General features: G+C 34.1%; 1 protein-coding gene across 9 annotated transcripts in view; it reads left to right on the forward strand.

The window, feature by feature from the left end:
* LMLN (leishmanolysin like peptidase) overlaps positions 1-14,301 on the forward strand; it is a 139,415-nt gene that overhangs the window by 19,736 nt on the left and 105,378 nt on the right. For all 9 annotated transcript variants that reach the window (XM_058731058.1, XM_058731053.1, XM_058731052.1 and 6 more), the window contains exons 6-8: positions 3,089-3,267; positions 7,033-7,138; positions 10,931-11,025. In XM_058731058.1, coding sequence (XP_058587041.1) covers positions 3,089-3,267; positions 7,033-7,138; positions 10,931-11,025 — 380 coding nt within the window. The remainder of the gene's footprint in view (positions 1-3,088; positions 3,268-7,032; positions 7,139-10,930; positions 11,026-14,301) is intronic.

Raw genomic sequence — 14,301 nt, forward strand, 5'->3', positions numbered from 1 at the left:
GTATTTTAGTTAGCTGATTTTATTCTTTCATTGGTTTTCGTATTAATTTGATAATATCTTCTTTAATTTTTTTTTCTTTTTTCCATTTATCTTATCTCTGGGACTGCTGAATCATTTCAGCTTAGAACTTTGTCTTCCAAAATATCTTTTTTTTTTTTTAAGTTTATTTATTTTGAGAGACAGAGTGCAAGCAGGGGAGGGGCAGAAAGAGAGGGAGAGAGAAAGAATGCCAAGCAGGCTCCACACTGTCAGCACAGAGCCCCATGAGGGGCTCCAGCCCATGAACCATGAGATCATGACCTGAGCTGAAACCAAGAGTCAGATGCTTAACTGACTGAGCCACCCAGGTGCCCATGTCTTCCAAAATATCATCTAGGAGGTATATACCTTAGTATTTTTGCAGGGCAATTTGACATTAGCTCTTAAAATAAAAAATATGTATGATATGCTTCAACCCAATTCGGAAACATATTCCATAAAAATACTTATAACTGTGCAATGTATATTCAAAGATATTCCTTACAAAATTATAAATATGCCTATATTGGTATTAAATTATGGTATAATTCTGTAATGGAGTACTATGCAACTGTTAAAGAATGAAGTAGATCTCTGTAGACTTGGAAAGATATTTACGCTCTTAAATGGAAAAAAATGTTGTAAGTCAGTATGTGTAGTTAACCTATTTTATTTAAGAATTATAGTCAATTTAACACAGTAAAACTGAAAGAAAAACATTAAAAACAAAGTGTATGTACATATATAATAAAAAATTAAAGAACTAAAGAATCTGGAAACATACTAAAATATTAATGGTTTTCTTTATGAATTGGATTGTTTGGGGCTTTTCTTTGAAGAATTATATATTTTTATAATCTGATTTTTCACATTAAACATATTACTTATCAGGATGAAGATAAAAAATTTAAATGTGTATACAAGAAAGCCAATTTATTATACATGTGCATTTGAAAATATGATTATTGGGTGCCTGGGTGCTCAGTCAGTTAAGTATCTGACTTTGGCTCAGGTCACGATCTCATGGTTTGTGAGTTCGAGCCCCTTGTCAGGCTCTGTGCTGACAGCTCAGAGCCTGGAGCCTGCTTCAGATTCTGTGTCTCCCTCTCTCCCTGCCCCTCTCCACTCAACGCTCTCTCTTTCTCTCTCAATAAATAAACATTTGGGGTGCCTGAATGGCTCAGTCGGTTGGGTGTCCAACTTTGACTCAGGTCATGATCTCACAGTCTATGAGTTCGAGCCCCGCATGGGGCTCTGTGCTGACAGCTCAGAGCTTGGAGCCTGCTTCGGATTCTGTGTCTCCCTCTGTCTGTGCCCCTCCCCCACTCATGCTCTGTCTCTCTTTCTCTCAAAAAGTAAATATTGAAAGAAAATTTTTTTTGAAGTTAGTATGAAAATATGATTATTGCTATAGCTGTTTTTCTCTGTTGAACTGTGTTCTCTAGCTACTTCCAGAAATGAATGTGTTACTGAACATTTACCTAGTAACCAAAATTAAGCATATGTTTAACTCAAGTTTACTTCGTAATTTTTTATTAAGTTTTTTGAAGCTCAGTAAGGCTTTTTGGACCCCTATATTTTGGCACTAATACAACTAACTTATTCAGCTTTCATTTCTTTTCTCAAATTTCTTCAGTATAAAATGTTTTAGGGACATGTTTGAAAATTAAAACAACTTCTTAATTACATATCCAGCTTTTTTCCCAAGAAATTTAGAGACATTTTAAGACACATTTCTTTGCTTTTTTTCTAAGGTATTTTTGTTTGTTTTTAATTCTCTTGGCTTTTCCAAATTTTGCTACTTATCTTCTTGGGGGTGGCGGGGGGAGAGCCTGATTAAAAAAAAAATTTTTTTTTTTAAATTTAGTTTATTTTTGAGAGAGAGAGACAGAACATGAGCGGAGGAGGGGCAGAGAGGAAAACAGAATCAGAAGCAGGCTCCAGGCTCTGAGCCATCAGCACAGAGCCTGTGATTTTTTTTTTTTTTTTTTAATGCATGAGTGATCATGGAAAAGAATGCTTAAAAATCACAATTTTTTGTTTTTAGAGAATTTTTTCAAGTTTATTTATTTATTTTGAGAGGGACAGTAAGCAGGGCAGGGACAGAGAGAGAGGGAGACAGGATCTGAAGCAGGCTCTGTGCTAACAGCAGAGAGCCCAGTGCTGGGCTCAAACTCATGAACCCTAAGATCACGACCTGAGCTAAAGTCAGATGCTTAACTGACTGAGTCATACAGGCACCGCTAAAGATCATAACTTTATGTAACATCAACTTTAATAGGTTAAAGTAATTATAAATAGATGTGTTAGAGACATAAGAGTAAACAATGTAATAAAATGGGGATTTTTTTTTCTTCTCTTTATAAGCATCACTTACACCTAAGAAAACCCCCACAATTCACTGATTTTTTTTATTTATAAATTTGGAAATTATAATTGTTTAGAACTTTGAGAGAAGTTTTCTAAAAAGCAGATGTTACAAGGGCACAGAATTGATTAGAAAACTAGAAATTAAGGGTAATGTTGAGGTGACTTTACCTTTAAACTCATCTTTAAAAGGTAAAGATGACTAACTTTTTGTTTGTATTATATGAATTTTTAACTAACTACATGAATTACTTTATAATAGAAAATATATTTCCATAGATAAAATGTTTTTATTAGTTAATTTTGAAATAACTATACATTTACAGGAAGTTGAAAAAGAGAAGTACAAGGAAGTCCATTGTAATTGTCAGTTAGTTTCAAAGTTTAAAACTTTTTCTGTCTTTTTTTGTGTCCAGGTTGGCTGTCCTTTATAAATAACAGTTGTTTTAATTAACATTATGGATTAGATTATGTTTATTATATGTAGATTATAATCATTTTACATAAAGTAGAAATTTTAGTGAAGCAAATTCAAAATTAGAGATAGGAACTGAGTAGAGGGAGGAATGGATTTGGCAAAAGTTGAGGGATAATAAATAAAAGTTAAATCATATGAATTTAGAGTCTGGATTCACTATACATTAAAAGTCCCTACAGCTAATCTTGTCTCTGGTCTGATTTTCTTTTGCTTGCCATGGCACAGAGATGCAGGGTCTGCCGTGGGGGTAAGTGGTCCTGTTTAGCAGTAGGTGTGCAAGACCAAGAAGGCGTCCGGGATGCAGACTTTGTTCTATATGTTGGTGCTCTGGCCACCGAGAGGTGCAGCCGTGAAAACATCATCTCTTATGCAGCCTATTGTCAGCAGGAAGCAAAAATGGACAGGTAAACTTTCCCCAGAGACTTATTCTCTAAGACCTAATTATGGAAACTCTTAACACAGGTTCTAAGTGTTAAGAGTACAAGAAGTTTGCATTTTCCAGATTGCCTCCAATAATAAGAAACTGTACAGCGCTTGGATGGGGGAGTGGGGAGAAAATGTCAGGTGATAGAACTATTATTCATATAGTAATGTCAGTACCAACTCTAAAGAAAAAGTATTGTCCAGAGAATTTTCTTTGGAAGTAAATAGCTCTCTAAGGAAACAATTTGAATTTTAATTTTAGCACTTCTGTGCTAAAATAAGTATTTCTCTAATTGTCATATAATTTGCCATGTCCTTCACTTAGATAAATTATCACTTAAAAAATTTAGAGGCCTCTTATTTATTTACAAAAGATTTTTAAAAATTTTCCAAGTGAAGCAGGCTTGAAATGAAATGTTATTATATATGTAGAAGGTTGCCTGTCACACTCCAGACAAATCAAAGGCAGTAGAAATTGTCGTATGTCAGAATAGATTGTAACATTCTCAAATTTAGGAGAATTAACGTGACCATTTCATATGTACATAGGACCATTGCTGAGGTCTTGAAGGTTCCTCTGTCTATCAAGACTAGCTGACTTTAAAGAACTGTTTGACTTCTATTGATGTGTATTCATTTAAGGAAAAAAATGAAATTATTAGTTGAACCAAGTAGGCAATACAAAGGAAACACTGGTATATGCTACAGAATTATACTGTCAGTCCCAAAGGTGGTAAAGAGGTCAAAATGAGCATCATGGATTATGAGGAACAGTCTATTACCATGATGCTGTGTAACTGATGATCTGAAATCTAAAAACTCATTAGCTTCTAAGTGTTGGGAAAGCTTAGAGTCAAATGATTGAATAAAGTGCTATGTTTTTGCATATATATATATGTATACATATATATATATATATACATATATATATATATATATACATACACACACACACACATACCAGTGTTTATAAAAATACATGTGTTTAATAGAGTTCCTTTTTTCTGAGAAGGTATAATTAAACTTATGATATTTTATAATTAACAGTGTCTCAGTATGTCTCAGGAAATGTGGTATTTTGAAGTGCTAAATGAATGATAAATTAAGTTACTTCATAAAATGAGATACTTTCTTAACGTAGATGTCTTTGTGAAATAATCCTTCATAATGGTGGTGCTGCAAAATAGTGGTTATCTTAATTTGAACTAAACTGTATGGATTGTGAACACACACACACACACACAATCTCATTTTCAAAATACTGTTGAGTTTCAAACAATATTGTAAAACAATGTACATAATATGATTACATGTTTAAGTGAGTGTGTGTGTGTGTGTGTGTGTATATTACACATACTTGAATGTGCTAAGGAAAAAGAAATAATTACAATTGCCAACCATCCCAGTTTGGCCAAGACTTCCCTGTCTGAAAATCCTGGGAAACCCTTCAGTTCTGGGCAAATTGTTAGTAGCAGTTACCTCTGTAGGGGGGTAGGTTGTAAACTGGAATTTTCATGTTTTTCTTTATACATATCTATGTTATTTGGATATATAACTTTTTACAATGAGCTTTTACTACTTTTCTTAAAAGACACATTAAAGTGAACCTTATGTATTAGGAAGGGAATGGCTTCCTTTGGAAAATGGGGACAGGAATATAAAATCCCAGGTTGAGATGTGTCTGGAGTAGTTCATCTCCTTTCAGCATCTGACAATGCTGAAAACACCTAAAGTATCTAGTTGTCTTTTGGTGAGAGAATCCAGCACAGGAATCTTCACACAGATGAGAATCCCATAACCTAATTTCATATTTCAGGTTTTTTTGCACTGCTGTTATGTTTTCTTAAAGCACTTTAGCTTTTGGTTCACATTTGATATAAATGAGTAACTAAAAGAGTAAATGTTCTTTGTATCAGTGAAATTGAAGCTACTCATATATCTGGGAAAAGAATTGTTTTTTTCTGAGGAGCATGTTGATGTTGGAAGAAAGAGCAGTATCTGCAGTTGTTCTTTCTTTTTTTTTTTTTTTTTTTTTTTTTAAATTTTTTTTTCAACGTTTTTTATTTATTTTTGGGACAGAGAGAGACAGAGCATGAACGGGGGAGGGGCAGAGAGAGAGGGAGACACAGAATCGGAAACAGGCTCCAGGCTCCGAGCCATCGGCCCAGAGCCTGACGCGGGGTTCGAACTCACGGACCGCAAGATCGTGACCTGGCTGAAGTCGGACGCTTAACCGACTGCGCCACCCAGGCGCCCCTGCAGTTGTTCTTTCTTAATCTTTTTGATGAAAGAGAAACGTTCCTTCAAAACTGCCATATTAATTCATTCAAAGAATACTTGAATGCCTAATATGGTGTTTGCAGACTAAGTGAACAAAATAGACCCATGTACCTGCCTCATTCATGGAACATAGGAATTACAGAGGCAGGCAGATATTAAATATACTTAGAAATAAATGTGATTTCAAAATAGGATCAATACTTTATAGGGAAAAAAAGGGTGCTATAGCATAAAAGAGAACAAAGGGGGAAACATAATTTAGATTAATTAAGCACAGACGGCCTCTTGGAAAGAGTGAAACTTTAGGTGTAACCTGAACATTGATGGGCTTCAGCCAGATAAAGAGTTTGAGGAAGACTTAGGTTAGGAAAAATCCATGTGTGCCTGTTGTTTGGTAGAAGCCACTTCAGTGGACGCTGTTTTTGAAGATGAGAACTAAAGGAAATGCATTGGAGAGGCAGACAGGGATGTTTTATTCTAAATGCTGTAGGAAGTCCCTGATGGATTTTAAGCCTGGCAGTGATATCCATTTTATATTTTAGAGGTCACTGTGGCAATGTTTTGGTAAGTGAATTATTTTCTGAGTGTAAGTCTGTTGTTTTCAAGTATGAACAAAATATACCATATGTTTTTTACTTAAGGCAAATGTTACTTTGTATAAGGTGATTACATTTTGGTGAGTTTTTGGTATTTCTGTGATAAAATGTTGAGGTAGTGGTGGGAGAAAGGACATTGGAGTCCTTACTGTTGTCTGTTTGCCACAGCTTTTGAAAGACAGGTAGGTACATGGTGTAACTAACTGAATTATATTGGGTACTAGTCAGGTCTTGGACTCTCAGGTTCTAGGCTCAGAAAGTGATAGAACTGTATAGATTCTAGAAAGTATAGAATATGAAAGAAGATGATGGGAAGATAAAAAATCTGTATGTGAATGAAGGTAGTGTTCAGGCAGAGAAAGGGAATAGCAAGATGGGCATAAGAAGGTTGAACAACCTGAATGATGTGCTTATTATCCTATTGTATACCTAGCGTCCCTCTCCACCTACCTGCTCATCCCATGTGCCTATAAATGTAGTGAAATGCTGAAATCAGATATGGATTTTGCAAGTAAAACATGTTAGAATTTAAGTTTTTCAGTCCATTCTTATCTTTTGGTATATGTTGACATATTTTACAAGTTCACACTTAAGTGTACATTAACTTTACTTTTGTGAGGACAGGTGCTAATTGGCCACACCATAGGAAAACAAAGGTATATGTCTTGAAAGTATAAGATAGTGAGTTAGATATTATGGTATAAAATGACATTTGATATTTAGCAAAGATTTTTCTGACCTGGTCAGTTTTTTGTTTTGTTTTTTTTTTTTGTTTTTGTTTTTTTTTTTTTTAGAAAAGTATAAGTTAGTAAATATCATAATACCGATTTTTCTGGAATATAATAAAAAATTCAATGTCTATTTTAACAGGCCAATAGCAGGATATGCTAACCTGTGTCCAAATATGATCTCTACCCAGCCTCAGGAGTTTATTGGGATGCTGTCCACAGTAAAACATGAGATTATTCATGCCCTGGTAAATTTTGCTGTTAATTACTGTTCTTTCCTTCATGCGTTAATTTTCTGTTTATTATGCTGTTATTTTGATATATACGTTAAATTTTGGACTCTTAAGATTTATGTCAGTAAAACCTAGATGACTAGGTCTCTAGTAATAGGATTTTTGAGAAAATGATTACTGTTCTTAAGAAAAAAAACTTAGTGGGGCGCCTGGGTGGCTCAGTAGGTTAAGCGTCCGACTTCAGCTCAGGTCATGATCTCACGGTCCGTGAATTCGAGACCCGCATCGGGCTCTGTGCTGTCAGTTCCGAGCCTGGAGCTTGCTTCGGATTCTGTGTCTCCCTCGCTCTCTGCCCCTCCCCCACTCACGCTCTGTCTCTGTATCAAAAAATGAATAAACGTTAAAAAAAATTAAAAAAAAAAACAACTTAGTAATTTAGAAAAATTCACTTTCCTGTAAAGTGATAACTGATATGCTAATTCTAGATCTTACTGCAGAGGTCTGATTTCAAAAGTCCTCTCGGTCTGCTTAGGCATTCTAAAATTTACATACACTGATTCAGAACCCCTCCTTCCTTTTCCCCAATTTGTCCAAAATAGTGAACTTTTATAATATATCTGGGAAATTAAAAAGTTATCTAAAACCCTAGGAAATGGTTTCTTGATGCCATTTATGTATTTAGAAAATAGATGGCAGTAAAATGCAGTGATTGAGAGACAATAGATCACACAGATTTAGGGGTGTGAGTCTTCTTAGCTCTACCACTAAAAATATTTGGGATCTTATGCAAATTATTTAGCTTCATAAGCCTCAGTTTCATCTGTTAAAATGAAGAGAACAGTAGTACATAGTACAGTGGAGTTTTTTCTTGGAGATTAAGACAAAACAGAAATCCTATAGCACCATGCTGTATATAGTAAGGTATAATAAAATTAGTGGCAGTTATCTATTAGTCTTTTTTTAAATTTATTTATTTTTGAGAGAGAGAAAGAGAGAGAGAGTGTGTGTGTGCAGGGAAGAAGGGGACAGAGAGAGAGAATCCCAAGCAGGCTCCACTCTGTCTGTGTGGAGCCAGACATGGGGCCTGAACTCACAAACCATGAGATAATGACCTGAGCCAAAATCAAGAGGCAGGTGCTTAATTGAGCCACCCAAGCACCCTTATTTATTAGTCTTAGTGAGCTATCATGTATGACTTTAATATGCAAGCCTCAGTCTTTAAATCAGCAAATACATTACATAACTCACTGAAACACCTATGTAACCAGACATTTATATCCTTCAAGTAAGAATATTCTAAAATGAATTCTCTGTTTTTCTTTTATTTTTTAAAAAAGTAAGCTGAACCTGCTAATTGAGGTGAAACAAGACTCATTCTTCCTAAGAGCTAAAAACTATAGATACTTGATGTTGAGAGAACCAGAGAGAAACAGCAGATTTTAAATGTGGTATATAAATGAACATGAATGCAGAGATCCCAGGCATGAGATAAATTAGGTTATGAACAGGCAATTCAGAAAAGAAAAAAAAACAGTTGGCTGAGTCATGTATAAGAAGGTATTCAGACTTACTTTAGCAGTCAGAGGGTCTCAAAGCTAGATACCATTGACTATAAAAGAATGCATGAAAGTTATGTACATTGGGACACCTGAGTGGCTCAGTCAGTTAAGTATCTGACTCTTGATTTCAGCTCTAGTCATGATCTCACATTTCGGTTCATAGGATCGAGCCCTGGATTGGGCTCTGCACTGACAGTGGGATTCTCTCTCTCTCACTCTTTCTCTCTGCCCCTCCGTCTCTCTCCCTCCCCGCCACCTCAAATAAACATTTAAAAAAAAGAAAGTTATACACGTGACTTCAAGGTGTAGTGGTTACCTCTGGGAAAAGAAGGAGGAGAAAGGATTAGGTAATGGAGCTTCAGTAATATTTACTCTGCAGTGTTTTATTTCTTAAAAGTTGGCCGAAAATATGGTAAACTAACATCTTAAATAGCCTTAAAGAGGATACATAAATTTCTGTTATGGATAATTTTTTTTACTTTTTATATATTTGAATTATTTTAAAAACTGTAAAAACCTAAGAAATTTTAAATATTAACTTAAGTCTCAAAGCCTATCCTGGAAGATGGTAAGAATTAAATGTTTAACACAGATTCCCCATAAAGTTTTGTATGTTCATAACTATCAGTTACACTTACCTGTGGTGCTTTGAATACCGAATAAACCTTCTGAAATGTGAGTGCTTAGAAAAATGTTCAAGCTGATACAGTGGGAAAAAATGTATATTTAGAATATTATAAAGGATGAGGCAAATTACACTATTTTAAGCTTTGTATAACTTCAGTGAATTGTATATTGAAAGCTATTTCGATTTTCTTAGCGGACTCAATTAAGTGTCCTTTGCATCTTCAGAGATTAAAAAAGAAGAAGAAATTCAGGAATAAAAGAATAACCTGGATTCCATTAATCATTTTGGCAAGCTTTGAATGACACAGAGGCCACAGTTGTGTAAGCAAAGAAATTTGCCAAAGAAATTGATTAATTAAGTGATCGTTTCTGATTGTTAGTTATTTGGATATGAGCTATAGCATATTCTCAATGTATGAAACATACATAAAGAAGTAGTCACATAAGTGTTTTGTTTTAGGTATTAGATTAGGAAAGAGCAAGAAAAGAAATCTCACTAATGAAATAGATATCAAATGGCAATAATTTTTTTTTTTTTTTTTGCCTATTTTCTCATCTATTTTGGGAGGTGAAGGATAGAGAACAGGAATTTTAATACCTTTATGTGAAGTATCCATTATCTCATTAAAGTTAAATTAAAGACTTAAAAATAGTATTTAATTCAGTAATTTAGAATGATTGATAGCAATACCTTCTTCTTGAATGTGGTAATGCTTTATAAGTTAAATTGTTTTACTTATTTGTATATATTGTAAAGAATAAAATAATTGAGGGAAATTTCCAGTCTTTCCATGTATACATAAAATGTATTCATTTTTATTAATGAAATGTTACCCACATATAATTTAGATAATTCCAAGGCATAACGGTGCTTTAGCATCATTTATTAACAAAATTATAAACTCCTTTTTAAGTTTCTTGAACATTGAAGGAATGTTTAATTAGTGGTTCTGAAAAAAATAGTATTTAAATTGTGACTATAAACGTAACAAATTCATATTGTAAAAAAATTAGGGTATTATGAGTTATTTTATACATTACCCTACCATCAGAAGAACCACAGTTAACATTATGATATATGTTTCCATTATTTTTTTCCTAAGTGTACATACACACATGCACACACACTTCCAGTCTTTTTAAGTACAAATATGTATTAAGTGTGTGTACTTTTGGATCAAAGACTGAATTTTTTGAGTGCTCTTAGGGAGCACACTTGATTGTCCACCTCCTACTTCTAAACTGTATTGTCAGTTGTTCTCAATGGTAATATACCCTGGGTGCAATTATAGAGTTTATGTAATGAGTTCATGTGAAGAGGATCGACTGTGGTAAATATATTCTTAAACAAATTTCTTATTTATGCCAGTACCAAAGAATGTTGTCACTATTACTTTGGATTTCTTAACTTACAATTCCTTCAAGTAATTGAAATTTAAAATTCATTAGATGGAATACTTAATTTTTTTCCAATTCCAATATATGACATATTTCAGTAGAAGTATTGGCTGGGTGCTTTTACAAGGTTATATGAGTGTTCTCTTTTGATAGCACCATGTTATGATGTATATAGTCAGACTTGATATTTTTCACTCTGAGACATTTTGAATTTTTTTTATAGGGTTTCTCTGCTGGCCTATTTGCATTCTACCATGATAAAGATGGAAATCCTCTAACTTCAAGATTTGCAGATGGTCTCCCACCTTTTAATTATAGGTATTTGTTATTTTTTGTTCTTGTTCTTCTCTTTTAGGAGGGTGCTAAGACTAGAATCTGAGACTCATGGCATGATAGTTGCCATAAATAATAGTGGCTTCATGGCTAGCCTAAAAAAACTATAGCTATTAAAACAGGATAAAAGAGGCCATTTAGCTTTACCCTTTCATTTTAGAGATGAAGCAGTTAAGATGCAGAAAACTTAAGTGACTTGCCCAAAGAGCCAGGAATCTTCTTGCCAGCAGAGCTCTTTTCCACCACATTGTAACTTGTGTTGCTGTACAGTATAGTCAGGCCATGGGAGAATATGAGTTGGTTATATTTTGGTTTGTTTGTTTATTGTTTATTTTTGAGATAGAGTATGAGTGGAGAAGGGCAGAGAGAGAGAGGGAGGGAGACACAGAATCTGAAGCAGCCTCCAGGTTCTAAGCTGTCAGCATAGAGCCGGAAGTGGGGCTCACACTCATGAACCGTGAAATGATGAGCGAAAGTCGGAAGCTTAACTGACTGAGCCATCCAGGTGCCTCTATATTTTGTTTTTTTAAATAATTATCACCTATCATGGCAATATTTACATGTAAACTGATACTGTATTTAGTACAACATATTAGCAGTGATCTAGAGGGTTAGGGCCTAAAATGAATAATACTAAGAAACACTAAAAAAAAAGTGTCAAGAATTTTTTATAGTGTATCAGTCACAGATCTGTAACCATTTGCATTCATTTATATAAAATATAAATCTCTAAGAGCATATGTCCACAAAAAGATAAGCACAAGAATGTTCATGGCAGTTTTGTTGTTGTAGAATGGATAAATAAATTATGATATATTCATATAATTGAAAACTACAAGGCACTAAAAAAGAATATACTATTGTTACATGCAATAACATATATGAATATCACAGATCTAATGTTGAGCAAAAGAAGTCAGTCCATTTGTGTAGTTTTTAAAAAAGAGCAATGATAAAGATGAGTGGTTTTACTAGAGGGGCCAAGCTGTTAAATGACCTACAAGTTGAGAAGTTGAGTATAGATTGGAAAGAAGCACAGGAAAACCTTCTGGGGGTGCTTATACTGTTCCATATGTTTATCAGATTAGTGGTATATGGATGTGGAATTAAAAATTAATTAATCCTGGAGTGCCTGGGTGGCTCAGTCGGTTAAGTAGCTGACTCTTGGTTTTGGCTTAGGACATGATTTTGAGGTTTGTGAGATCAAGCTCCGCTTGATCTGTGCTGACAGTGTGGAGCCTGGTTGGGATTCTCCCTCTCTCTCTGCTCCACCCTCACCTCAAAAAAAAAAAACATTAATTCTTATACTTCAAATTTGTTTACTTTGTATATATTTTACTTTAATTACAGAGATTTCTATTAAAATAGCTAGAATTAAATATTGAAGCAGATAATACTTTATTCATCATATTTTTTAGAGTACATGTGAAGAAACAAATTCTAATTGGACATAGATATTTTCCTTCTTTAAATAGTTTGTGTTCATTTGGTGGTGTAGGAGGAGTCTGGTCTTTCCTAAGAATTTTGGTCTTTATGAGAAACATAAATGATGAGATAGGCATCACCTACATAGTGATTTAGTTAAGGAAGAAAGAGATACCCACACATAAGAACTTTTGTTAAGGGACGCCTGGGTAGCTCAGTGGGTTAAGCGTCCAACTCTTGATTTCGGCTGAGGTCATGATCTCACAGTTGTGAGATTGAGCCCCATGTTGGGCTCTGTGCTGAGTGTGGGACCTGCTTGGGATTCTCTCTCTCCCTCTCTCTTCCTTCCCCACTCATGGTCCTGCTCTCTCCCCCTCCCTCCCTCTCCCTCTCTCTTCCCCTCTTCCCCCTCAGTAAATAAATAAATATTAAAAAAGAACTATTCTTAAGCTCATAATTTGCAGTACTTTCTGGTATTCAGGATATTCCTCAAAAGCAGCAAATCTTACAGTATGAATGGAGATAATAGAATGATAGGAAATTCAGTTGATAGACACATGAAGAGTTGGATTTGTCCCTAACCTATTTATTTGGAGAAACTATTTGTCTTGAAATGTAGATGATGAAGAGAATATTTGGAGTTATTAATAAGGTAAAAGCTGTTTTCTTGCTGGCTTTGATCACTATGGATGTTTAAACATTACTTTGCTATGGAGAAAGATCAAAAGAATTAAAAATAGCATCTTCAAGGCATAGATAGATGAACAGATATATGGCAACATACACACACACACACACATACACACACACAAATAAAACAAAATGTTAATTGCAGAATCGAAGTGAAGATTATTAGATCTGCAGCTGTGCTCTTTGCAGTTTTGTCAACATTTTGTATGTTTAAAATTTCCGTAAAATAATAGTGGGAAAATATAGCCTCTTTCTATTCTGTTTTATTGGTGAAAATGAGAGATTCATAGGGTTGATGATTGAGGTAATCTAGGGGGAAAAAAAGCCAGAAAAAAATGATATGGATTATGGGGAAAAATCAAAATTAATGTCCATTATAAATGATGTCATTATATCCCACCAATGATATATAAATGCTTACCAGTAGTGGATATTATAGATTTTTTTTTTTTTTAAGGCCAATCTGAGAGTAAAAGATGGTATCTTATACTTCTAGGACTACTACTGAGGTTTCAGCCATTTGAATTTCCTCTGTACTTGTATACAGCCTATTTATATCTTTTGTCCAGTCCTGGGTTATTTTTCCTTTTCTAGTGATTTTGTAAGAGTACTTTATAATTGGGGGATAGTAATCCTTTTTCATGTTCATTGCAAATATTTGTCCCACTTAGTTATCTTATTTCGTTATAATATTTTTTTCATAGAAAAATTTAAAATTTTTATATCATTAAAGTCATCTATTTTTTTCTTCTGTTGCTTGAGAAATTCCTTCCCTCCAATGATTATAAAAATATTCTCCTGTCTTCTAGTAAATTATTTCAATTTTTTACATTCATAGCTTTTATTCATTTGGAATTTATTTTTGCTTCATGTATTTTGGGGTTCTTTTGTGAGGTATATATATGTTTATAACTATTATATCTTCTGGGTGGATTGACCTTTTCATCATTATAGAACGTCCCTCTTTATTTCTACTAACAACTTTTGTTTTAAGGTCTATTTTGTCTGATACTGGTGTAGTCGTTCCAGCTCTCATTTGAGTACTGTTTGCATGGTATTATCTGTTTAATTCTTTTACATTCAACCTATGTGTGTCCTTGAGTCTGAACTGTGTTTCTTGTAGATAGAGTTGGATTATGGGGGCTG

Source organism: Neofelis nebulosa, chromosome 5 (assembly GCF_028018385.1).
Source record: "Neofelis nebulosa isolate mNeoNeb1 chromosome 5, mNeoNeb1.pri, whole genome shotgun sequence".
NCBI lineage: Eukaryota > Metazoa > Chordata > Mammalia > Carnivora > Felidae > Neofelis > Neofelis nebulosa.